Source organism: Colobus angolensis, unplaced genomic scaffold, assembly GCF_000951035.1.
Source record: "Colobus angolensis palliatus isolate OR3802 unplaced genomic scaffold, Cang.pa_1.0 Scaffold259, whole genome shotgun sequence".
NCBI classification, from domain to species: domain Eukaryota; kingdom Metazoa; phylum Chordata; class Mammalia; order Primates; family Cercopithecidae; genus Colobus; species Colobus angolensis.
This window is the reverse complement of record NW_012115810.1, coordinates 3046695-3074074: the sequence shown is the minus strand read 5'-3', so window position 1 is coordinate 3074074 and position 27380 is coordinate 3046695. Positions and strand designations below refer to the sequence as shown.

General features: G+C 42.6%; 1 protein-coding gene across 1 annotated transcript in view; it reads right to left on the bottom strand.

Moving 5' to 3' along the window:
• Positions 1-27173, bottom strand: part of DPP4 (dipeptidyl-peptidase 4) — an 85894-nt gene extending 58721 nt beyond the window's left edge. The window contains exons 1-2 of the mRNA XM_011947095.1: positions 26450-27173; positions 25866-25953 (exon numbers count right to left, since the gene is read on the bottom strand). Of these exons, the coding sequence (XP_011802485.1) occupies positions 25866-25953; positions 26450-26455 (94 nt within the window). The 5' untranslated portion in view covers positions 26456-27173. The remainder of the gene's footprint in view (positions 1-25865; positions 25954-26449) is intronic.
• Positions 27174-27380: the final 207 nt, after the last annotated feature.

Below are 27380 nucleotides of genomic sequence, written 5' to 3'. Positions count from 1 at the left end.
CAGGATGGTCTCGATCTCCTGACCTCATGATCCGCCGGTCTCGGCCTCCCAAAGTGCTGGGATTACAGGCTTGAGCCACCGTGCCCGGCCAAAGATGTGGGTTTTTTTTTGTTTTCTTTTTTTTGAGACGGAGTCTCGCTGTGTCGCCCAGGCTAAAGTGCAGTGGCGAGATCTCGGCTCACTGCAAGCTCCGCCTCCCGGGTTCACGCCATTCTCCCGCCTCAGCCTCCGAGTAGCTGGGACTACAGGCGCCCGCCACCTCGCCCGGCTAGTTTTTTTTGTATTTTTAGTAGAGACGGAGTTTCACCATGTTAGCCAGGATGGTCTTGATCTCCTGACCTCGTGATCCACCCACCTTGGCCTCCCAAAGTGCTGGGATTACAGGCTTGAGCCAACGTGCCCGGCCAAGGAGTTACACTCTGTTATCAAGAGGCATTAGTTTAAAATGTACATAAACACACCCCTAAATGAGTGTAATTTGAAATACAGATGATTATCGACATCCACAATCCTGATAGTCTGCTGATGTAGATATCTAGACAGATCTGCACACACACATATATGTATATATAAAAAAATAGATATATCAACATGGAACATCTATCAATAACTCTTGATTTTGTAAGAAAGGAATTAACTTAATACCTATAAAAGATCACATATAGTATTATCTCATTTAAATGCATCTCACTTAAAGGTATTTACCCAGGTTTTTCAGGCAACACAGTTACATTGGGAATGTTGAAATAATTCCTTTGACAGCACTTGCTGCCCAGGATGCTTCATCTTGAATTCATGATGTGCTCCTCCCTGTGCACTTAACTCGCCTGCCCTCCTCAGACCTTGCTGGGTTTATTCTCTCACAAGTCCAGTTCATTCTCTCACAAGTCTATGGCTTTTTTTTTTTTTTTTTTGGACAGGATCTCGCTCATGTTGTACAAGGTGGAGTGCAGTGGCACAATCATGGCTCACTACAGCCTCGACCTGCCAGGCCCAAGTGAGTCTCCCACCTCAGCCTCCTGAATAGCTGGGACTACAGGCACACACCAGGCTAATTTTTGTATTATTAGTAGAGACAGGTTGTTGCCATGTTGCCCAGGCTGGTCTCCAACTCCTGGGCTCAAGCAATCCTCCCACCTTGGCCTCCCAAAATGCTGGGATTACAGGCATGAGCCGCTGCACCTAGCACAGTCCACAGTTTGAAAACCCATCATCTCTACCACATTCAGGTTCCCTTCTGCTCATGATGGCTCCCTGTGAATTGGATCCATAGGCTCACTTCCCAGATATCAAGTCTGATGGCACACTTAACTAGAGTTTAGGACATTCCTGCAAGCCCCAGGCTTACACTGGTCTGTGTCAGGCTCACTCAGCTGCTTTAGAATAACCCTGCAACCCAGTTTCCACATATTAGCTGCCAGTCCAAGAGCAGTGCGGCTAAATTGGAGCAAGGAGAGCAACACAAATGTTCCTTGTTTTTTGCCTTGCCGTTTGATAAGCAGGGCACATTGGAAGACAGTTTTGAAACATCAAGATACGCGAGTTCTGTGAGACAAGAGTGCCAACTCCAGGTTTTGACCTTTAGCAAGTTCATAGTTTGCTGCCAAGTTACAACCTATTTTGTCAAACTCTTATAAGACATGCTCATGATTCGTCTTCCTTGTCTACTTGCTCACTGACAGGGCACTGCTGCGGCAGCAGATGAAGGTCTTTGGCTGCTTGCATGGTTTTCTTAGTTCGGCCTGGGACATGTTCATTTGACTTATCAGTTCAAAGCATTGTGCAGCCAAGTAAAGCACTTAATCATATGTTACCCATCAGTTTATACAGAAACTCGAGTTTCAAATCTTTAATTTAAAAATAAAAATATAGATTTATAATTTTATACTTTTCTTCTTCAGCTAAAGCAACTATTAGCTTGAACCATATGAAAATACCATTTTTGTTAGTTAAGAAAGGTAGAATAGCGGCATTTAAAATGGCTCAATCTAATAATAAATTCTTATCAAAGTATTAAGGTATCTTAATGAATCCTTGCTATAGTGTCAAAATTATTTCTGAAAAACAATAATTCCAGAATGATAAAATACAAATAAGATAGTAGTATAGTGCCATGGGATATCCTTGCTTTGATCAATTGCTTCTGTATGATTACAAGATATTTTGAATATTGTCATCCATTCATACTAAACTTTTTTTGTCTATATTAAATTGACATATAATGTTTCCACTCCACAAAAATAAACTGTTTTGGTAAATAAATGGCTAATGAAATACATCTAAAAAGAAATGTGCTTGTTACGGCGCATAACTGTGTAAAGGTGTTAAAAACAGGCAAAAGAGATATCTGGTTATAAAGTTCCTGTGTTCCATATGGTAATCAGCTAACATTCCATATTGATGCTTGTATCTATGATGGGTATAAAGAAATAAAACGAGTGTTACTTCAAAATTTGCTCTAGCAAATTAATGGCGTTGACACAGGGGTGGTGGAAGAAAAATCAAGGAGGTAAAAGAAGAAACTGACTGAATGTCCCCTCCTCCTGCGGCTATATCCTCCAGCAGCACATGCAGGCTGCCACCCATCTCCATAGATTCAACAAACACCAGTCAAGGGGTTCAGGAGCTAGTTGCTTTGAATCAGAGAGCCTGGATTTGAAACCAGGTCCATTTCTTGCCTTGGGGCCTTGGGAAAATTACTGAATCTTTGCTATGATTTGAAAGATGGTGTCCCTTCCAAAACACACGTTGAAACTTAATCTCCATTGTGGTAGTGTTGAGAGGTGGGGCCTCTTTGGGAAGTGATTAGTGCTTCATAAAAGGGCTGAAGGGAGGCCAGGTGCTGCAGTTCACGCCCGTCATCCTAGCATTTGGGAGGCCGAGGTGGGCAGATAACCTGAGGTTAGAAGTTGGAGACCAGACTGACCAACATGGAGAAACCCTGTCTCTACTAACAATACAAAATTAGCAGGGTGTGGTGGCACATATCTGTAATCCCAGCTACTCAGAAGGCGGAGACAGGAAGATTGCTCGAACCCGGGAGGCGGAGTATTGGAGCCGAGATAGCGCCGTTGCACTCCAGCCTGGGCAGTAAGAGCGAAACTCCGTCTCAAAAAAAAAAAAAAAAAAAGTTGGGGGCGGGGGCTCTGGAGGGAACTCGCTGCTGCCTTTGTGGCCCTCTACCTTTCACCATGTGGAGATGCTGCCTCGAGAGACAATGCCGTCGATGCGGTGGGACCTCACCAGACACTGACATGCCTGCACTTTAATCTCGGACTTCTCAGCCTCCAGAAATGTGAGAAATACATTTCTGTTCTTTAAAGGTTACCCATTCCTAGGTATTTTGTTACAACAAGACAAATGGACCTAGAAAGAAGTTGGTACCAGAGAAATGGAGTGTTGCTGTTACAGATACCTAAAAATGTGGAAGTGGCTTGGAACTGGGTAATGGGTGAGGCTGGAATCGTTTTGAAGAGCAGGCTAGAAAAAGCCTAGATTACATCTACAGAGTGTTAAACACAATTCTGGCGAGGGCTCAGAAGAGGAGAGCTGTGGATAGAGCCTCGGTCTTCTTAGAAATTATCTAAGTGATTGTGATCAGAATGCTGGTAGAAATATGGCAGTAAAGGACCCTTTTGATGAGATCTCAGACAGAAATAAAGATCTCATTGGAACTGGAGAAATGATCATTCATACCAGAAAGTGGCACTTGGCTACATTGTGTCTGTGCCCTTCTGGAAGGCAGAATTAGAGGATAAACGAGGATGTCTGGCAGAAGAAAAAAACACGTTCAGGGTGCTGAATGGTTTCTCCTGACATCCTATAGGAAAACGTGAGAAGAGAGAAACAAATTAAAGACAGAATTCATAATCATAAGGGAAGATTTGGAAAAGTCTCAGCCTGGCCTGATCCTGCTCAGGTTGTAAAGACAAAAATGCAAGTTCAGAGAGAATACCAAGGGTGTGGCCAAGCAATGTTTAAGTTTAATAAGGAGATTAGTATGGAAAATAGGAAGCCAGATGCTATTCATCAGGACAATGGAACAATGACCCTGAAGGCAGTTTGGAGATTATTGCTACTGCCCCTCCCATCACAGGCCCAGACTGCCACCGCCTAGGGCAGGAGTGTCCAATGTTTTGGTTTCTCTGGGCCACAAGGGAAGAAGAATTGTCTTGGGCCACACATAAAATACACTAACACTAACGACATCTGAATAACTTAAAAAAAAAAAAAAGAAAATCACAAAAATAACTCAGAATGTTTTAAGAAAGTTTACAAATTTGTGTTGGGCTGCGTTCAAAGCTGTCCGGCCACATGCCACCCGTAGGCCACAGGTTGGACAAGCTTGGCCTAGGGGAGAGAACTATGTCAAGAAAAGGAGACTTGGGCACCCATGGGACCCCATCGTTGACTCCCCTGCACCTCCTTGTCTCTGCTCTCAGCATTCTGGTGCAGCACTCTTCAAGCTGCCATGTATGTGACTCAAGCAGGCTGAGCTGCTGCTCTAGCATGTACAGGCTATAAACCTTGGCAGCACCCATGTGGTGCTAATTCTGCAGGAGCATAGAGTGCACAAGCATGGGGGCATGGCTACCTCCTCCTAAATTTCAAAAGATTCCTCTGAAAGGCTAGTGGCCCATGCAGAGAACTGCCACAGGAGCCACTGCAGAGTCCCAACTAGGGCAGTGCTTAATGGAGCTGCTGGGCAGGGCCACCCTTGAGGCCCCAGAACTGTAGTCACCAGCATGCAATGTCAGCCTGGGAGAGCCACAGGCACAAGACTTCAATCCACGAGAGCTACACCATGGGCCGTACCCTGGAAAGCCATATTGGGGCCGTGGGTGGTCCTCTGAGGTCTTGGGAACCCAATCCCCACCCTAGCATGTCTGAAACATGGGACATGGAGTCAAAGATTATTTTTAAACCTCAAGATGTAATGTTGTTTACCCTGTTGGGCTTTAGATTTATTTGGAACTTGTTAACTGTTTCTTGCTATTTCTCCCATTTGGAATGGAAATATCTATCCTATGCCTACCCCACTGTTGTATTTTGGAAGCACACAACTTGTTTGATTTCACAGATTCACAGCTGGAGAGCAATTTGCCTCAGGGTGAAGCTTACCTTGGGTTTCACCTAATTTAGGTGAAAACTAATTTAGATGAGACTCTAGCCTCTAGCCTTCTGAGGTGATGCTACAAAAAGAGTTGGGAGGCTATTAGGATGGAATGAATGCATTTTGCATATGAAAAGGACATGAAGTTTGGGATTCAAGGGCGAATGCTATAGTCCAGCGTACCCCAAAATTCAAGTCTTGAAACTAAATCCCTGTTGTGATATTAAGAGGTGGGACCATTTGAAGTGATTAAGTCATGAGGGCTCCCCCCTCATGAATGGTTAGGTGCCTTATAAAAGGGCTGGAGGGAACTAGCCTAAGCCTTTTTGCCTTTCTACTCTTCTGCCGTGTGAGAATGCAGCACGAAGGCCCTCACCAGACACCAAATGCCAATGCCTTGATATTAAACCTCCCATCTCCAGAACTGTGAGAAAATAAATTTCTGTTGCTTATAAATTACCTAGTCTGTGGTATTTTGTTACTGCAGCACAAACTAAGACATCTTTTAAAGTTTCATTTTAAAAATCCATAACACGAGGCCGGGCGTGGTGGCTCAAGCCTGTAATCCCAGCACTTTGGGAGGCCGAGACGGGTGGATCACGAGGTCAGGAGATCGAGACCATCCCAAGCTACACAGTGAAACCCCGTCTCTACTAAAAAATACAAAAAACTAGCCAGGCGAGATGGCGGGCGCCTGTAGTCCCAGCTACTCGGGAGGCTGAGGCAGGAGAATGGCGTAAACCCGGGAGGCGGAGCTTGCAGTGAGCCGAGATGGCGCCACTGCACTCCAGCCTGGGCGACAGAGCTAGACTCCATCTCCAAAAAAAAAAAAAAAAAAAAAAATCCATAACACGAGACTAATAGCCCATGGAGATTTTCAATGATTAAACGAGATAACGTATGTTATATGCTTAGCTCAGGACTTAGAACTTAGGAAGCACCTGTAGGTATGTTATGTCTTAATTTAATTTAATGTAACTTAATTTAGGAGAGCTAAGTAATTAAACATGAGGCCAAAGTACATAAGAAAGTGGCAGTCTTTTATTGCAAATATGCACTCTCGGGCGAGGTTCTCTGGTCCTCAGGTGTGGGGGGGCCAGGGAAGTCGCGCTGGCACTCTCGGGTGATGTTCTCCGGCCCACGAATGCGGGGGCCGAAGAAGTCACCCTGGCTCCTGCCGGCAGCGGACTTTTATGCATTGGTACTGGAAGGGGGAGGGCAGTGGGAGGGCAGTGGGCGGGCTAAGGGCGTGATAGGGGCGTCTCCATAGGCATGGCCGGGTAAGTTTCAGTTTCCTCAGATTGAGGTCACGTGGCGCATGCTCAGTTGATCTGCATTTTCCTGGGCACAGGCTGCATTTTCCCGCCCGCGGGAAAGTTGGTGAGGAAGAACGCAGAAGCAACATGGATTGTGCCTTCTTGTTCACCTTCCTCCATCTTGTGCTTTCTCCCTCACCCAAACATGTTACACTGTGCATTGTTGTTTTGTTCCAAGCATATGCTAGGCAACCAGAATATAAAAAAGAATATAAAAGAGTCTTTCCTCTGGAGCACCTAAGAGTGAGATTAAGAATTTAACCGCAGTAAAATAAGAGCCAGTTAAGTTTCACTATGTTCATAATGAAAACTGATCCTAATAAAAAAGCATGAGATAATTACATTGAGAAAAATATTTAGGATAAGGGCAATCTAATTATTTCCTAAGGGCCAACGCATATCACTTTCTCCCTTCTATTAATACATGCCTGACACCATCCGTGGCATCCATATTGGAAGTCAGCAGTTTTGAATATGAAGGGAAAACATTGGACCTAATGGAATTAGAGGATGTCTGAAGACTGATATTTCTCTGATTACTATACATAAGAGATGTTAGAATACAATCACAATAGCAGATTTACCTTCTCAACAAAAGGACACTGTGGTACAGCTGGGTGCATGGCTCATGCCTGTAATCCTAGCACTTTGGGAGGCTGAGATGGGTGGATTGCCTGGGCTCAGGAGTTCGAGACCAGCCAGGGCAACATGGTGAAACCCCGTCTTTACTAAAATACAAAAATAAAAGTCATCCAGGCATGGTGGCGGGCACCTGTAATCCCAGCTATGCAGGAGACTGAAGCACGAGAGGTTGCAGTGAGCCGAGACTATGCCACTGCACTCCAGCCTGGGCAACAAAGTGAAACTCTATCTCAAAAAAAAAAAAAGGAAAAGAACACTGTGGTACATCCAGGGGCATATGATAAATGCATTCCATCTAGCTGGAGGCTGTAGAATGTTGGGACTATCAGGTGACCAAACTCTGGTTAGGGACATAATCACATTCCAATGTGTTCACCTGAAATAGTACAATGCACATTTCCCCGAATAGCAACACTTCGGAAAAAAAAAAAAAAACATTTTAATGTGTTTTAGCACCCCTCCTCCTCCACCTCCTCCTCCTCCTCTTTTGCCTTTCCACTTCATCCACACTGGCAACCCAGTGGCCAGACACACCAGGCTCATGCCTGCCTCAGGGACTTTGCACTTGCTATATGCTCTTCCTGTATTGTTCTTCCCCCAGATACGGCCAGGGCTTGCTTCCTCACCTCCTTCAGGTGTTTATTCAAATGCTGCACTCCTTCCCTGGACTGGCACTGCAGCCTTCTCCCTCATGGTATTCTCTACTACTCTTTCTAGCATTAGTCATTTTTTCCTTAGCAATGATACCATCTAACTTATTATACATTTTACTTTTTTATATTGTTCACTCTCTGCCTCCCTTAATTGGAGGTAAGCTCCACGAGGGCACTGATTTTATTTTGTTTCATTCAGTTTACTCTTATATCACTGCAGCCTAGAACAGTGCCTGGTGCACAGTAAGCACTCAATAGTTATTGAATAAAAACATAAAAGTCAGACAATCTGAAAATAAGAACCAACAGCTCCAAACACAATATGTGAACTCCAAGTGGCTGTAGTGTAGGAAGAGGAGTGAGCTTAGCCAGACAGGACTAGACACATTGAGCACAGGAGCCTCTGAAACAGCCTTTGCAAAAATTATGACAGTGAGAGAAATCTAAACTGATTGACTCCATCTTGCTTCTAACCTCACAAGCTAACTACCTTTGCTCATTACTGGGTATAGGCCAAGCAAACTATGGAAGAAATTTAGTTTATAGTTTAACTTTGAAGCAAGGATGATAATAGTCCCTCCCCAAACTGGCCCACTCTGAGGACTGAGATTGTCTTTCTAAGACTAAGAAAAAGCCACAACTGAGGATTACAGGAAGGGCCTGAATTCTGCCAAGATGTAGGCTAGTAATTAAATGATAACCAGCCATTATTCCAGAGGTCAGAAGATTTGTAACTTTCCCAACTGCTCTTATAGATAACATCACTATTGTCAAGTTGTCAAGACCTAAGATTGGTCTTTGAGATATTTTTCAGACTTTTGCATTCGGGTGGACCTGCTGACTCCACTTGGACCTGTGACTCATACCAAGGAACTAAATCAAGCAGTCTTGTGACCCTCACCCAGAAAATGACTTAGTGCACAAAGACCATTTTGGAAACTCCTATGATCCCCAAACAATCAACAGCACCCATTCCCTAGCCTCCTGCCTACAAAATCATCCTTAAAAACCCTAGCCTCCAAGCTTTGAGGGAGGCAACTTGAGAACTGTCTCCTGTCCTTTCACTTGGCTGGTCCTGTGATTATGAAATTCTCTATTGCAATATCACTGTCACAGTGAATTGGTTTTATCTGTGCAGCAGGCAGGAAGAACCTGTCAGGCTATTACAACTCAGGTTCTAGACCACCACTAGCTACTGTTAGGTCAGCACACTTCTGTAAGCCTGAGCCAGTCACCTACTGGCTTTCACCTCCAAATATACATATCCTTCCTTGCTCAGTAATTCTGGGGAAGGGTTTTAAAGCTGTATTTCCAAGAAGCCTCATCTGCAGGATTCTTGCTAGATTCTGTTAATAGGGGAAAATAGAGAAAAAATTAGATGGCAATTAGAGAAGAGGAGGGACTCCTCCTTTCCTCTTTCTTGCTGACAGCATGCACCCAGCAGTAGCAACTGCTCTAGCCTTTAGCTTCCTTTGTAATATCCAGAATCTGCTTCATCATGCCTCTCAGAGGTACCAGTAGCAGCTGGGGAGATTATAAACTTTAGAGCTTTGATCTGAGATCTGTGTTCCTCTTCTTCCTCTTTGTTCCTAGAGGTGACTCCTTCCTGCAGTTACTCTTTCTCAGTTACCTCAGAGTTCCTCTTTTGCTCTTTTATCTGTGTAACGAATTTTCATATTAAATCTCTCTGCTGAAATATCTAGTGGGATTTCTTTCTTTTTTTTTTTTTTGTTTTTGAGACAGAGTCTTACTCTGTCACCCAGGCTGGAGTGCAGTAATGCAATTTCGGCTCACTGCAACTGCTGCCTTCCTGGTTCAAGTGATTTTCCCGTTTCAGTCTCCCAAGTAGCTGCAACTTCAGGCATGTGCCACCACATCTGGCTAATTTTTGTATTTTTAGTAGGGATGGGGTTTCACCATGTTGGGCAGGCTGCTCTTGAACTCCTGGTCTCAGATGATCTGCTTGCCTTGGCCTCCCAAAGTGCTGGGATTACAGGCCTGAGCCACCATGCCTGGCCTCTAGTGTGAGTTCCCTAACTGATATAAGAACTTATTCATCTTACCTATTGTGACGAAATTAAATAGAACTTAAAGCTGTTGGAACTTTAGGTTATTTTGAGCCTTGAGAGGTATGTGGCCTGAGTCACACATCATGTAGCTATAACTTCTGCTTTTTCCCATAAATGACCAGAAAAGACCTTGTGGTGCCAGAGGTAGGAACCCTTCAGATCATCACCCCTGCTCATGGAAAGTTAAAGCAATTTTAGTTGGAATATACCAATCTGTAACCAATAAAATCACTATAATACACATACTGACCTTGTATGGAAAATGTTGCAACCCCGCTAACTGCCTATATGAGTGAAACTTTCAATTCCTCACTTTGTAATGCTAACCCCATTTGTCTGGAGTATGTTTTCCGAGAGATCATCCTCAAGCTTTGCACTTGAATAAACTCTACATTTAATGGTTTTTCTGAATCTCATTATTTAAGTTAGACATTATAAAGAAAGTATTTTTAAGTGGTAAGAATACAACATCTAGACCTGGAGTTGGCACACACTTTCTTAAATGGCTGGTTGGTCAATAGTGTAGGCTTTTTAGTCTCTGTTATAGTTCCTCAAGTCTGCCATTGGAACTTGCAAGCAGCCACAGCTAGTCTGTGAGTGAGTGGGCACAGCTGTGTTCCCATAAAACTTTACTTTTACAACATCAGGTGGCCAGTCCTGACTATAGTTTGACAACCTCATCTAGACATTCCTCAAAATTGTGAGTGACATTAAAACAAAAACAAAAACTTCTCACAGGACTGGATTTGAAAGACAGATGTTGAGATTGAAACTCCAGTTACCCTGAAACAATATCAGCATACGACTCCAACATATGTAGTAGAAAAGTGAAAGTGGGCAGAACATTTCTGTCTCAGTATTCAAATGTCAGATATCTATTTTCATCTTGACCCAAATATGAACATGCTGGTAAAGAAATGCAAGGCTAAGACGAACTGAGCCCAGTTACATTGCCTGGTTCCCTCTGCTATCACAGCAGGGTCAGGAAGCTCTACACACACCGGCAGCCAGCACTAAGCAAGGTGGCAGGACTGCTTTATCCCTTTGTGAAATGAAATTTTTTTTTTTTTTTTCTGATTATAGTCACTCCCTCTTTTCTTGATAGAACTTTTCTGGGAATAAACAAGACTGATACAATAATGGCCCAAACTAATATGTACAGGGCTTTTATGCCCCATGAAGTTGACTGGCATTAGGCTGTGTAATCTGAGGTGATGATAAACCTTTAAAAGGTGCAAAGTTCTTAAGTGTATGACTGAATGACCCACAGGTCCATGAAACATGCAACTATTTTAGCAAAGGGCTAGTTTCTCTTGACATATACATAAAAGCAGTTGTAGTGGGACTTCAGTGGAGGTTATTAGAGTGCAAACTAAGAAAGATCAGCTCATGTTTGAAAGAAAACTGAGTAAAGGAAATCTGTGTTTATGGAAACTGAAAGCTCTAACACTGACTCATTGAAGAAGTCTCCCGAAGATTTATAAGTGTAATCAACAAGGCTGTTCTTTGTGACTAGCATTTGTCATCCCCGATATAAGAAAAAACAATCACTGGAAAACAAAACTGCCACAGGAATTGCCCCATTCCTAGTATTTGCCAGGCAAAACATTCAGGAGCTGTTAAAACAAACAAACAAAAATGTTATAAATATATAAAGAATAATAATTACACGTTCTTACGGTGTTCTTCTAGTTTACTGGGTTGTTCTAGGCAATGCAGACTTTCAACTCATTTATTCTTCTTATGCTCATTCCCATTTTACAAATAAGCAGACTGAGGCACAGACAGGCATAGCCAGTAACCAGACTAAAATCCTGTGATTAGTATGCACCAAAGCCACATTTGGACCAGGCAATATGGCGCCAAAGCCTGTGCTTACAATCACTCTTCTAAACCTCTCTAAATCTTTGGGACAGTGATTGCATGTGGTAAATACTTTCTTGGCGTCTTTTGTGAATTGGGTTTTATGGAGTATTTAAATTCAGTGTTTGTAATATTTTAAATAAGCAGGCTGGTAGTATCATGAGGACTTGGGTCAGCTGAAACTTAATTTGTTCTGCTTCAAAGTCAAAAGAGTGCAAATTCTCTCAGAAAACTCTAGAATTTTTGCTCTGGACAGTAAGAAGGATGGCAACACTATGGCTTCCTAGAAAGGAAGTTATACCATCTCTATTCTCTTTTCCATGGGAATACCCAATAACTTTTATCGTCTTTTTCCTGAACTCATAAAAAAGTAGTCATGTAAGCTTTAAAATAGGTGTCTTTTCTTCCCTTTCTTTCATGTTTCCTAGATTTTAAATATTATACAACGTTGAACAACTCAGGTCCTGCAGTATACATTTTGAAAAAATTATAAAATTAGCCAACAAAAAAATTCAATGATTCCTCCTTTACAGCAAAAGCTACCATAAGAAGCTTATTTTCTACCAAGCTCATCAGTTCTCTGGTATCTGTCCCTCCTGCCATTGTTTAACTCTTTCCTTAGAACTCCGAGGGAGAGGTGAGCTTCCTTCCCGATCGTTCCACACCCCAATCTGTGACTCATGCTTGTCTTCTTGTTCCCAAGGAATTTTTTTAATCTTACCTTTTCCCTCTAAAACACCCTTCCTTCCTTCCTTCCTTCCTTCCTTCCTTCCTTCCTTCCTTCCTTCCTTCCTTCTTTCCTCCTTTCCTTCCTTCCTTCCTCTCTCTCTCTCTTTATTACTTGAGACAAGGTCTCACTCTGTCACCCAGGCTAGAGTGCAGTGGCACTATCATGGCTCACTAAAGCCTTGAACGAACTCCTGGGCATCCCAAAGACCTAGGATTACATGTGTGAGCCACCAGGCCCAGCTACATCTTCAGTTTCTTTCCACTGCTCACTTCTGCTCTATGGTTAAGCATGCAGAGTGTGTATCGATCTTAAAGAAATACTTACCTGAACCTGCTGCATCCTTAAGCCATCTGGACAAACTTCTCAACCAAACAATCTACATTCATGGCCTTCATTTTCCTACTATTCCTCTGCATGCCTCTTGATCTATCCCTTACTACTTAGTCCACATTCATTTCTCTCTCCTCATCTTATTAAAATGTTTATTTTCTGTACCACATATTTTGCCAATTAATCAAGTAATTTTATATCTATTTAAGTACTTTAACAGTCTTTTCTTAACTGAACTATTAATAAGCCATGAGGATGAACGTATTGTATCTTTTTTCAAACAGTTGCTAGCACTTACAAATTGTAGGTATACACAATTTAGTACTGAGTGGTTTATAAATATAAGAATTTTAATCAGAATTGCAGCAACATTAGTAAATGTTCATTAAAAATATTTTTCTTGCCTGAGCTCCAAGATAACTTCTTTAATTCACCAAACATTTACTTAGCACTCACTGTGTTATTCAGTGTTCTGTGCATTAGAGACATCACAGTGAATAAAGCATGAAAAACTCCTGCCCTTACGAAGCTTACATTTTAACTGGGGGAGACATATGAACAGATAATGAGTAAGCAATGCCATATGTTAGGTGGTAACAAGTGCCATGGAGCCTTCACAATGGAAAGCCAATGAACAGGGTTAAGCAGAGAAGGACATGATTTGACTCATGTTTAAATACGATCACCAGCCTAGGCACGGTGGCTTACACCTATAATCCCAGCACTTTGGGAGGCTAAGACAGGTGGATCACCTGAGGTCAGGAGGATGAGACCAACCTGGCCAACATGGCAAAACCCCATCTCTACTAAAAATACAAAAAAAAAAAAAAATTAGCCGGGTGTGGTGGTGCATGCCTATAGTACCAGCTATTCGGGAGGCTGAGGTGGGAGAATCACTTGAACCCAGGAAGCGGTGGTTGCAGTGAGTCGAGACTGCATCACTGCACTCCAGCCTGGGTGACAGAGCAAGAATCTGTCTCAAAATAAATAAATAAATAAATAATAAATTAAATAATAAATTAAAACAATTTGATCACTATATTATTAATAGTTTTCTATTGCTGTGTAACAAATCACCACAAACTTAGTGACTTAACACAGTACACATGTATCACTTCAGAGTTCTGCAAGTCAGCAGTCCAGCCCATTTTGCTGAGTTCTCTGTTCAAAGTATTGTGAGGTTAAAATCAAAGTTTTGACTGAAATGAGTTGTCATCTGGAGGCTCTGGGGAAAAATTACCTGCTTCCAGGCTCACACAGGTTGTTGGCAAAATTCAGTTCATTGAGGTTGTGAGAGTGAAGTTCTCATTTACTTGTTGACTACAAGCCAGGCTACCCTCACCTCCTAGAGATGACCCACATTCCTGGCCATATGGCCCCTCTGTCTTCCAAGTCAGCAATGGCATGTCAAATCCTTCTCATGCCTGGGATTCCTGACTGCCTGTTCTGTGACTAGTCAGAGAAACTCTTCTTTTAAACGGTTCATGTGATTCAGTCAGGCCCAAGCAGGTAATCTCCCTTTCTTAAAGCTGACTGTGCATTATAACGAAACTTAACTACAGGAAGAAAATCCATCATAGCCACAATCTCAGAGATTAGTACACAGGAGGGGAGGTGGGGGTTCTTGGGGGTCATCTTAGAATTCTGCCTACCACAATCCCCTTGTCTGTTGTGTTGAGAATACACCACAGGGGGAAGTAAGAAAAAGAAAGAGGGATGTTGGCTATAATTTAGGGGAAGGGCAATTGTGTCTTTGACCAGGGTAGTAGGAGATGAGGTGGTGAGGTATGGTCAGACTCTGAGAGAATATGAAGATACGGATGATAAAACTGCTGACACATTGGATGTGACTTGTGAATGAAAGAGAGGAGTTGAGGAGAACTTGCATGGATATTGGCCTCAGTAGCTACAAAATGGAATTGCCACTTGCTGAGATAAAATGTACTAAGGGAAAACAAAGAGTTTTGGAAGATGTCAGTACGAGATGCCAATATCACCTCCGAATGGAGATGTCCAGTAAGCAGTTGTATACTGCACCTAGAGCTCAGTAAAAGGTCTGGTTTGCAAATAAAATTGGAAAGTTGCCAAGGGAGCCCCAGAGTAGTCCAAGGTGAGAAGTTGAAGATATCAGGAAGAGTACCTAAGAAGGCTGGGAAGGACTGCACAGTGAGGTAGAAGGACAACCAGGAGAGAGTGAGAGCCCCGAGGGGCGGTGGAGAAGAAGGATGACTAATTGACAGGCACATGAGACGCAGAGTGAGAAGCAACTCCAGATCGGCAACACGGAGATTAGGAACCTTGACAAGAACTGAGCTGTTTTAGTGGTGTGGTGGGGATAACCCTTATTCCAGGGGGCTTAAGAGGAAAAAAAAAAGAAGAGGGATAACAGATGGTGATAATAGAAACTCTTTAAGAAGTTTTGTGGTAAAGAGAGCAGAGAAAGGAAGTGGTAGGTTGGCAGGGATGAGGGTGGAAAAAGATACTTTCCTTCTTTTTTTTTTAAGAATATGAGACACTATTGCCTGTTCATGATCAAATAGGGATGGAAAACATGATGACGCCACATGCAAAGGGATAGCTGGAGTCTAAACTTTCAGTAAGCAAAAGGGATGGGACCCAGGGCACAAACAGAGGGCTTGGTCTTGGATAGGAGCCTGAGCATTCATTCCCCTAACTTGGGAGGGGAGCCGATGCAGGTGAATGCATTGATGAGTCTGTGAGAATTGAAGTTCTCTTCTAATGGTTTCAGTTTTCTTATCAAAACAGGAAGCCAGGTCTTTAGCTATGAATTTGCATAGGGTGGAGATGTTGGAAGTTTGAGAGGAGAGGAGATACCTGGAATAGTTCACTAGAAGAGCAAGTGAGTGAGCAGACAGGGAAAATAGGGCCAGATTGCCAGGAAGAAATAAAGGTCCACTGGCTGCTGGGTTCTGGGTTCTCCTTTCAGTACAGCCAAACTCTTCTCATTTTAAGAAAATCATTACCATGCAGAGTAATTTTTTCCCTGGAAATTTTAAAATAAAGATTTGAGTCATCAAGTAGAATTTTTTTTGCCCTTGTTAGATTAAATTATAGCTTTTAGACCTTGTGAGGTTATTTTGTTTGCTTCTGTTATTCATTTATTTAATTTTTATGGTTATTAATTATTTTAAGTCCTACTTTCCTGGGTTAACTTTCGCAGATCTAAGTTTTAGCATTTTTTAAAAACTTTGCCCATCTTATTTTATGTTGACTATTTCTGCCACTTTCTGCTATTATGAACTGGATTAAATACGATAGTTTATGTGGATTTTCTAGGGGTAAATTGTGAGTAATTCCCCTCAGATGTTTCTGACCTGCTCTATTGTCTCAGATTTATATTTTAATATTGCAATTCAATTATTTCCTCCTCTTGATCACTTAGGATGCCAAGAGAAAGAAAGGACTGAAGTCAAAATGTCCTTGAGATCAGAAAGGCAGCAACAAACACACTGGTTTGCAATAAACCCAGTTAGGAAAGAAAGTGAGGAGAAGGAAAGGAGAGAATTGCTGCTCCAGATTTTTGGAGATCAGAGCTGGCTTGATGTCTGTCCTCTTTTGTTGAAAAATTAAATCTTTCTAATGCAATGAAAAGAGCAATAACCAAATACACGATATGCCTACATAGGCTGTCCCCCCAATTTCTGTCTTTCAGAATTTTCAATTCAACTTCAGTATTTGCCCTTCTCCTTCCATGTGCTAGCAAAGGAAGATACTCTCCAGCCCTAGAAAGGTGAGTCTTGACTAGTCTAGCTCAATCACAGCAATTCTTTCTCCTTGCCAGTGATTGGTTTAGATATGGACAGTGACACAAATGTAGCCAGTAAGATCTGAAAGTTTGTGTCCGGTCAGAGGACTTATGGAAATGGTTTTCCTCCCTGATACAGCAGAACATGAATGAGGAAGAGCATCCTCTTCTGCCCTGTGAAAGAGCTGTATTAGCAAGTGCTGGGCTGAGCTGCAGAAGCCATGCTCTACCATGAGATGATATACTGGAGGTCAAAAGACAAAACTCCAAGGATGGCAGAGCTGAAAAGTGGAAAGACCCCGTGTTCTTGATGTGTTCAGGCCATTACATTAACAAACTCAAGAACCACTTTACTTCTGTACTTCCAATTATAAAAGATGCTAATGACAACACAATAATAAAACGCTATCATTCAAATAATTTTTGGCCAGGTATTGGGTTCCTTGAAGCCCAAAACATCCTGATACAATCCTCTTACAGCATCAGGGGACTGTAAGTCAGTGAGGACCGACATGGAGGTGCACTGCATGCCTCAGAGCCAGTTTGGTGGCTGAAGGATTGGAAGGATTGTATTAAGACCCACTAATTATTAACGCTTTAGGCTCGGTTGGTTATGTAGAAACTTCCCGGGGCAGCATTTATCATTTGGTCACTAGTGCTTCCATAGCACTTTGATCATTTACTAGAAGGGCACTTAGCTCTTTTGATTATAGTTAATGTTTATGCATCCTTTAATGCTGTCAATAATTTGAGGACAAAGGCCATATCTATTGTCTTTCTATTCCTAACGACCCACAAAGTACCTGGCATGTAAAAAATCCTCAATAAATATTTGCCAAGTTGGAGAATTACCTTCTGTCAACAAGTCTTTGCTGGGTAAATATGAAGTAGGAGGTGTTCCTGAGCACATCCTTGAAAGGGGAAGGCTGATCCCATAGGAAAGGGGAGTTAAAGTAGAGGAACCTCTGCAGACAAGCTCTTATGAAAAGGAAATAGCCAGGAGGCAATGGAAATTCTTCACTTAAGCTATCTAGCCAGCTGTCGGAGGAGCCATCCTTACCTTCTCTCCTTCCCTCACTCTTCACATGCCTGCCCATTGTCTTACTCCAAAATACATCCTGCATTTCTTTAAAAACAACAACAACAACAACAACTTAATTTCACCTGCAGTGCTACAGTCCTTGTCCAAGCCACCATCATCGATCACCTGGACAAACCACACCAACCCCAAACTACTGTCCACACAAGAGTCAGAGCATATTCTTGAAATGTGAAATGATCATATCACACTCGCATTGAAATCCTCCAGGAGCTCAAAATCATGCTTGGAATAAGAGAGAAACTCCTTTCTGTGTCTGTCAGTCCTCTCTATCCCACTTTATTTTTGCCATAACATTTGTTACCATCTGAAATTATTTTTGCACTTGCCTATAATTTGCCTGCTCTATGGATTGTAAAGGTCCAGTGGAACAGGGACTTTATCTATACTGCTTAGGGCCAGGTCTTAGCTCATTTTGTGTTGCTATAAAGGAATATCTGAAGCTAGTAGTTTATTTTTTTTTTGAAAGGATTATTTGGATCATGATTCTGGTGGCTGGAAAGTTCAAGATTGGGCATTTGCATCTGATGATGGTCTCAGGCTGCTTCTACTCATAGCAGAAGTTAAAGGGGAGGCTGGCATGTGCTGAGATCACATAGTGAGAAAGAAAGCAAGAAAGAGGGAGGTGCCAGGCTATTTTTAATAATCAGCTGTTATGGAAACTAATAGAACAAGAACTCACTCACCCCTGTGAGAGGGCTCTGATCCCATTATGCAAATACCTCTCATTAGGCCTCATCTCCAACACTGGAGATCAAATTTCAACATGACATTTGGAAGAGACAAATATGCAATCATAGCAGGCCATATCCCCCATATCTTCAATAACACTTGACATGCAGTAAACCTTCAATAGCCATATCCCCCTACTCCCATACCTTCAGTAACACTTGACATGAAGTAAGCATTTCATATATGTTTTTGAATTGAAAAATATTGTCTCTGGCCACTGTAGGACCTTGGCCCTGAAGAGGTTTTAAATCTCATACTAAAAGAGGTTTATGCCTGTAATCAAATAATGGAAGAATATAATAGAGAAATAAGAGTCATCCATGACTCTTATGGAGATGAGTTTGAGCAGGGTGGGCTTTAGAACAACTGAGGAAAACAAGAAAAGAGGGTTCCACAGAAATGGCATTAGGGCCCCAGGGGCCACTAAGCTCAGTTTTGAGGTCCCCCGTTTTAAGAAGTCAGGGAAAGGGTGGATGATAAGACCTGCTTGATACTCATCTGTCCTACTCCCTCTACCTCAATTATGTATCCTGAGCCACCATGGCTCCTGAGTGCCATGAGTGAAATATCTGGTGGCTTTGGCTCTATCTTACATCACCTCCTCTTCTAGGGCCTTAGATGCTGAATTATGTGACCTGAACTCATAGGTCTACTTGCTTCCTCACTGAACCAAATAATTAAGAAATGTACACATTAATGCCCCCAGTTAAAGAAAGCACATAGCTTATCTTCAAAATTTTAAAAGCTTCCTAGGAAGTTACAGTTTTGAGGAACAATATAAAACAATACAATGTTCGGCAAATAATAAAACAGTTTACTCAGAAGTTCTAATTTCATGGTTTCAGGTTACTCTCAGATTGAGAGACACACCCTCTTTTGGAGGGCGTAATGGAGCTCTGAAGACTAAAGGTAAAAATATTTACAAGATATTGATTTACAGCAATGAAAGGATTAGCATCCAACCATAAAGTAATGATTAAACATTAACTCTGAAAAACTCTCACCAAGGCATTTCTATAAATTAGCCATTCATGGGAACCAGCAGGCTCAGGGAAAGTTGGTAGCCAAAAAGTTTGCATTCCCAAGATCCAGTACTTACTTGCAAACTCCTAAACTTTCACATGTAAAAAGTCAAGATATTAATATATCTTTCTAACATGAACTTCTCTGTGAAGATCAAATGGAATAATTTAACTTACATCAGAAGCAAAGCAAGTGTAATTTAGTGCAAGTAGGTAAATCTGAATCTATTATTACCACTAATACTAAAAATCAAAACCATTCAAAAGCTTGAGATGTCAGTCATTGCCCTATATACATACAGCTTTATATGAGAATGAAGACAGCAGAAGTAGGCTCTTCCTCAGGATACTGAACACATAGAGATTATGAAGGGGTGGCCTGCCCCTCCACACCTGTGGGCGTTTCTCGTTAGGTGGACAAGAGACTTGAGAAAAGAAATGAGACACAGAGACAAAGTATAGAGAAAGAAAAAGTGGACCCAGGGGACCGGCGCTCAACATACAGCGGACCCACGCTGGCACCGGTCTCTGAGTTCCCTCAGTATTTATTGATCATTATCTTTACCATCAAAGAAAAAGGGAAGTGGCAGGATAATAGGATCATCGTAGGGAGAAGGTCAGCAGTAAGACATATGAATAAAGATCTCTGTGACATAAGTTTAAGGAAAAGTGCTGTGCCTTGATATACATATGTAAACATCTCCATAAACCTTTTTAGTGCATAAAGAGCAGCATTGCGCTAGCAAGTCCCATCTTTTGCACTAAAGCAGTTTTTCTCCTTTCTCAGTAAACAGAACATACAATTGGGTTTTACACGGAGATGTTCTATTGCCCAGGGACGGGCAGGAGACAGATGCTTTTCTCTATCTCAACTGCCAAGAGGCTTCTTTCCTCTTACACTAGTCCTCCTCAGCACAGACCCTTCATGGGTGTCAGGCTGGGGGACGATCAGGTCTTTCCCTTCCCACGAGGCCATATTTCAGACTATCACATGGGGAGAAACCTTGGACAATATCTAGCTTCCCTAGGCAGAGGTCCCTGTGACCTTTGGCAGTGTATGTGTCCCTGAGATTAAGAGAATAGTGATGACTTTTCACAAGCATACTGCCTTCAGGCACTTGTTTAACAAAGCACACCCTGCACAGCCCACAATCCATTAAACCTTCAGTCACCACAGCACATGTCTCTTGCAAGAACAAGGTTGGGGGTAGGGTCACAGATTAACAGCATCTCAAATACAGAACAAAATGGAGTCTCTTATGTCTCCTTCTTTCTATATAGACACAGTAACAGTCTGATCTTTCTTTTCCCCACAGATTAGAAGCCATGAAATGATAATATAGCTATGCAAATGAGAAGTTATAACAATTATGCCAATATGGCCAAGTTGATTTTATACTTGATTACAAGCTGACAGAATGATAGGCAGTTGAACAGTACTGAGTATCAGCTGTAAAGTCACACTGCCTGAGTATGAATCCCAACTTTGTGGAACTTTAAACAAGTTCCTTAACTTCTTTGATAGTCATTGGAGCCAGCCTCCATCATGGTTCCCAACGATCTCCACCTCCTGGTATTTACGCACTTGTATAGTGCCCGCCCACATTGTATCAGGGTTGGTCTGTGTGACCAATAGTACACAGCAGAAGGAATGGTATACCTGCCACTTCTGAGGGTAGGTCATAAAAGGCAGCTCAGTTTCCTGCTTAGTTCCTCTCTTGGATCCTTCATTCTAAGGGAAAGTAGCTACCATATTATCCTAAGTATAATTTCGTGCAAGTAAGTAAATCTGGACCTATTATTACTACTAATACTACTAAACAGAACCATTCAAAAGCTTGAGATGTCAGTCATTGCCTGTATACAGCTTTATATAGGAATGAAGGCATCAGCAGTAGGCTCTTCTTTAGAATGTTTAGCACACAGAGATTAGAAGTCATGAAATTATAATATAATTCCCACATGGTGGGGAACTGGGGCCCATACACTAGGGAACTGAAGCCTCTAGCTAACAGTCACATGAGTGAACTTGGAAGGGGATCCTTCAGCTCCAGTCAGGCTTTCAGATAACATCTTGATTACAACCTCATGAGGGACCCTGAGGCAAAACCACCCAACTAAGCCACTCCAAAATTCCTTATACACAGAAACTATGAGATAACAAATATTTATTGTTTTAAGTTCGGAGGCGATTCATTACGCAATTATAAATAACTAAAGTATCCCCTCGAAGTTTTGATAAATCCTCTGTAGGAATGGAGAGGGTAATAGTACCTCTCATTCAAAGAGTTGTTCTTGAGTTAAATGAAAAATACATTGAAAGCCCTCAGCCCCAAATTTAACACTTAGTAAAAGTAAATGCATATTCGCTATTATTGTATGCTTGCTTGCCTTCTCTTCCTCAAGTAAGGCGCTCCTGCATGTTATTTACAGCCATGTTCTCCATGGGCCTCAGTACTTCCTTCAGTCATAAAATTTGAAAGACACGATCCAGCTCCACTCTTTTTATATTATCTTCCTCTGACCATCAACTGGATAAATAGTCTTCATTTTCTCTCTCTTTCTGATCCCCTTTGAGAAGAGAGGCAGAGATTTCTAAGATAGAGAAACTTAAGGCATATGTTATGGCTAGAGAAGCAAAAGCCAAAATAACTGGCCTGAAAAAGACTAACCTGCTGACCTCATGAGCATTCCGCAAAAGTTGACAATAGTTAACTGAGCAAGCTGGAGTCAGCTCCAGTTTTTACAGAGCATGCTGTTTAGAAATTGTCCCCTGAAATGTACAAAGCTTTCATTCAGGCTCATTTCTGTGCTTTTAAACCTGGAAGAGATCCTGGACTTCCTCAGGCAAACCTCATAGATGCTATCTTTTCCCTCTGATTATTCCTGTCTCCTTCACATTTGGGTTTTCTCTTATTACTGATGGATACTGATGGGTGAGCAGTCAAATTTCCTTTCCACCGAAAGAAGGTGTAGAGGAAATTTACTACTTAAAGCAGTGAAAAGAGCAAAAGAAGAGATATAATTCTATTCCATAATAAAATTCAATAATAATAAAACTATTTGACAGATAACCAAATATTTCCAATTTCAGCATATAATATAATGTAAAAGAAAAAATAAAGAAATCATAAATGCTGTATGAGAATTTTATTACCCCTAAGCCATGAAGAGTTCTACAATTCCATACAAGTATTTTTATATATTTCTCACTGATTCTTGAAGAAACTGAATGCTTACATATGCAATATCCTCCTATAGTAGGATGATTGAAAAAATTTTAAAACATACAATCATTTATTATATACACAGAAGAGAGTGAACTTTTAATTGTGCTTGGTGAAATGAATAATCTGAATTCAAGGAGTTTTTATTCTTAAATATATGGCAATAGTCCAGTATTAAGCCTCTCTCTCTCTGTCTCTCTCTCTTTCTCTCTCTCTCTCTCTTTCTGGCTCCCCACTCACTAGCCCCCCTCCTGTTCTGGGTGTGTCTAGTTTTGCTAAAGTATGCATTTCATATGGAAATACTTGACCTCTTAAATCAACCTCTTAGGAGATGAACTTGGGTTTGCTTCCTCCTTCCTTTTGGCTGTTTAATTCTTTAGTTTTCCCGTAATTTAGGTATTTGCTTTGTTTTTCTATCAAATTCTTTTCCTTCTTTCCTTCTTCCTTTCCTTTCCCTTCATATTTCCTTTCTCCCTACTTCCTTCCTTTCTTCCTTCTCTGTATTTGTTTACTTGAAAGCTTGATTGACAACATAGAGGGCATTTCTTGGATGATGACTTTGACTTTTTTGTAAGGAATGCTGACCTTTATTGTGGCACAGCCCAGGAAAGGTATTGCTGATTTAGTGAAAATGCTGCATTCTTGAGCTTTTATCTTTATTCCTATGATAAGGCAGAAGTGTTAACAAGATGACTTCCCTTTTTTCCTTAAGCACACATACATACAAATTAAGAAATACAGACAAGAAATAACTAGAGTGGTAAATAAATAAAGCCACCATGAAACAACATCTCCACCTGGTTGTCCAAGAGATATCCTTAGCTACCCTCTCCTTCACCTCCCTCTGTTTAACCAGTTACTGAAGTCCAGTCATTCACATTTCTGAGTAGCTCTGGAGCCTCCATATTCTGACCTGTACTGTAAGTGCCCTGGGCCATTTCCCTCACTTCCCCCTCCAGTGTTGCTCCATTGCAACTCACCTTCCCACTGTCATGGCCAACAGTTCAGGCGTGCTCAAAACCTCATTCACTGCATCATCTCCAGCTTAGAATCAAACTCTTTTGCCTGTTTCTCACTCTCCTCTGGGGCTCTGGATCCTTTCATAATCCCTAACACGGGATGTGATCTCATGTCTCTGTGTTGAAACACAAGACATTCACATTTTCTGGAATATCTTATCTCCAGAAACTGATGTTAACTATTCAAGCTTCTCCACAAAAGAAACCTCTTATAAGAAGTCTCTCGGCTGGCAGCAGTGACTTACACCTGTAATTCCAGCACTTTGGGAGGCCGAGGTGGACGGATCATGAGGTCAGGAGATAGAGACCATCCTGGCCAACATGGTAAAACCCCATCTCTACTAAAATACAAAAAATAAGCCGGGCATGGTGGTGCGTGCCTGTAGTCCCAGCTACTCGGGAGACTGAGGCAGGAACCCGGGAGGCAGAGACTTTCCCAGAAGTGTTTCTTCTGACCTCCAGAGCAGTTTGCTCAAGCACATCTAAGTTATCCTTTTGAATCATAAGAGTAGTTATATGGAAGCAAGTGAGTCTCTCAGGAAGTCTCCCTCAAGAGACCATTCTTGAAATGTGTTCAAATTTCATTTGGAGAAGACAGCAGGTGCTGTTTAGCAGAAATGGCAAAACAGCTCTCCCCAGCCTGTATACCCTACCTAGCAAAACAAAATCCTCAGAGTTAACTACAGCAAGCCTCAGATCCCTAGGGCATTTCACTGGCCATCTCAAGTGGCTTATCAAAATACAGTATTCCTTTCAATTTACTTTAACGGAAGTTCTGATAATTACAGTTTTACCCAAACTTCCAGCAATGCTGTGATGCCTCAGTTATGTTTTGGAGACAAACAGGCTATACAGATTATTTCTATTTATATATATGTGTGTATCCACACATACACATACACACATATATATGTAAAACAAGTCGTATTTGTTTGCATATTCCCACCAGCTTATACAGTTCTTGAGGTCAGGGGCCTTTATATTTATATTTACAAAATTTAATCTTTGTATCTGCAGCAACTAACACAGTGCCTGGAACATAGTGTAAGCCTGTAAGCTCTATATTTATCGATTGTACGACTAGCACATTCTTCTCCCACGAGGCTTTGCATGTATGATTTATACAAAATGTTGCTTTATGAAAATAGTTATATTTTAACAGTCCACAAAAAAGAGTCAAGCTTAAGTGGACTGTCATTTAATGGTATAAAATAGTAGCAATCACTGGTTTCTTCAAATTTCACTAGCAGTAGGTCAACCCATTCAGTTATTTAACCCTTGGCACCTTTGCCCTGGCCTTGAATTGCACAGCAAGCATGTGCAATTCTAATTGCATAGCTAATTCTAAGCATAGCTCCACAAACTAATTCTGAACTGTCATCCTGAAATCTAGATAAGATTCCTTGAGTATGCAAGCACAGACTCTACATTCCTTAGTTGACTAAACCATCCAGAGAGAATCCTTTAACTGGTTAATTTATTGTGTGTAATCCTGAAATGAAGCAAGTGTTTAAAAGGAAAGTAAGGCCAGGGCAGACTGAAACTAGTAATTCTCACTTGCTTGCATCCTACAATGGGTATTCCATGATCTGAGTGTTATTCATTTAGGCAAGCTAAAAAGACATGAAAGTCTTTAAGTAAAAGAATCCACCAAAACATCACTGATTCCAGCCCCTTTTGAAATATTACCATGTATACCAGCTTTATGATTTAGCTCTGCAATACTACTAAATTGGTCAAATAATTACTTCCCTGTCTCCCCACCCTCCAACTCAATTCTCACCACCCTTGAGGGAAAACAACCTGGGTTCCTCGTGCAACGACTTTTCTCTAAACTGTATTTTGGGGCTTGCTTTCTCATTTTTCCTATCCACTTCAGATATCCTTACTGCTGTCTTTGGGTTCTTTAAACACTGCCTTTTTTCCTTTGCAGATCACACCCAAAAACTTTTCTTAAAAATTATATGTAAATCTGAAACTTTACAAAGTAAATTTAAAATTGAAATTTTTAAAATCCCGACTCTCCCTAATTTCAGGAAGCATGCATTTATCATACATAACAAGACGTGAAAGCGGCAAGAGTTGTAGCCTAAACACTGAAGACCCCGCGAAGTGAATCCAGCTGCAGCTCTGCAAGCAGCAACAACGCCTGGGAAGCCTTCTCAGCTACATCTGGGGGCACTGGTCCAACCTCCCGCAAAATCCCTCGTTTCCCTTCGCGTGGTAAGACGGAGGCTGACCTGAGCTCCAACTGTCCTATCTTTTTCAAATGTTTCAAACTTACTGCCTTTGTTCAGCAGAACCACGGGTACGGTGATGATGGTGACAAGCGCAGCAGCACCCAGCAGTCCCAGGAGAACCTTCCACGTTGTCTGCAAGCCGGGCAGATCAAGTCCAATTAGAGGGAAGCGTGTGGCCCCAGTTTCCGTAGGAGGGTCGGAGCTGCTCCAGAGGCAGCAGGATTTGCAGGTGGGAGTGCGTTAGAAGAGGGACACCGTGGACTGGGGGTGGGGGTGGCGTCTGGAGTGCGCCAGTCGGAGTTCTCTAACGCGGGTGCCCTTGAACTTGTGCCTTCAGAGCACATTAGTGTTGGTTTCTCTACCCCTGCCCGAGTTCAGGCGTGCGATCTGTGGGTGGCTTTCCGGGACATTTAAAGCTGGACGCCAGGGTCCTAGCAGAAACCAGAGTCCGAGAGCTAAGAGAGAGCTCTGGGGCGTCCCTTCACCTGTCAGAGGGTAGTCTTGGGGCTTCCGCGTAAGGGGAGTCCCTGCTCCGGTTTCGCCAGCTTTGGGGCCATTTGGGGAGTTTGGCGAAGGGATCCCCACAGCTCGCCCCGTGGGCTGGGGAAGTTCATAGCGCGGAACTCACCTTCATCGTCGGCGTCTCCTCGGAAGTGTGCGTTCAGTGAAGGAGCGCAGGCAGAAGTCACAGCGGGCGTCGGAGAGGCGCGTCCTGCTCCGCTGCTCTGGGCGGTGGAGTCACTCGCCGCTGGCAAGTTTCGGCCCCGAGTTAAACATTAGTGAGCGCCCAGCCCGCAGGGTATAAAAGCGCCTCGGGTAGGCTGCCGGACAGGCGGCGCGGGAGCAGGCGCGCGGGGCGCGGGGCACGGGCATCCCGGCCGGGGGTAGCCCGCGAGGGCCCCTTGAGGGCGGTGCGGGGCGCTGGGCTGCAGCCGGGGCGCTGGGTGCGGGGCCCGGAGGAGCCGTGGGGGAGGGGAAAGGGAGCGCGGCCTCAGATGCGCAGACCCTGGGTGGACGACGCGGGGACCCTGCTCCCTTTTAGCTGAAAAGGACGTCGGCGTTCAGCTCCTCCAACCTCGCGTGGACAGGCGAGGGACCGAGGCCAGAGAGGGCAGGGGGCTTTGGTAAACTCACACAGCTCACCGCTGGCAACTGAAACTAAAACTCAGGCCTCCGTCTCTTGCCAGTGAAAGTTATGTTAGGAGGCAGTGAGGTGTCTAAAGCTGTATGAAAGGCAAAGAGAAAAGGTGATTGTTCCCTCATGAATGGCCCTTGGAAGCTGAGTATCTGGATTCACCCTCCCCAGAGAATTTCCCGATTGTCTTGCAGGCTTACACACTCATCAAGATGCCAAAAATAATGACAGTAACACTTATGTGGAACTTGAGTTTTTCCCAGGTGCTGCTCTAAGCATTTACTGTGTTTGTTTTACAGGAAGGAAGCCTGTGCACAGAGAATAAATAACTTGGCCAAGCCATTCAGCTAGGAAGTTGTAGATCCTAAATTAGGAGTTCAAGGTCTTAATGGCTAGTCTATGCGGCCTCTCATCGTTCAGTCTT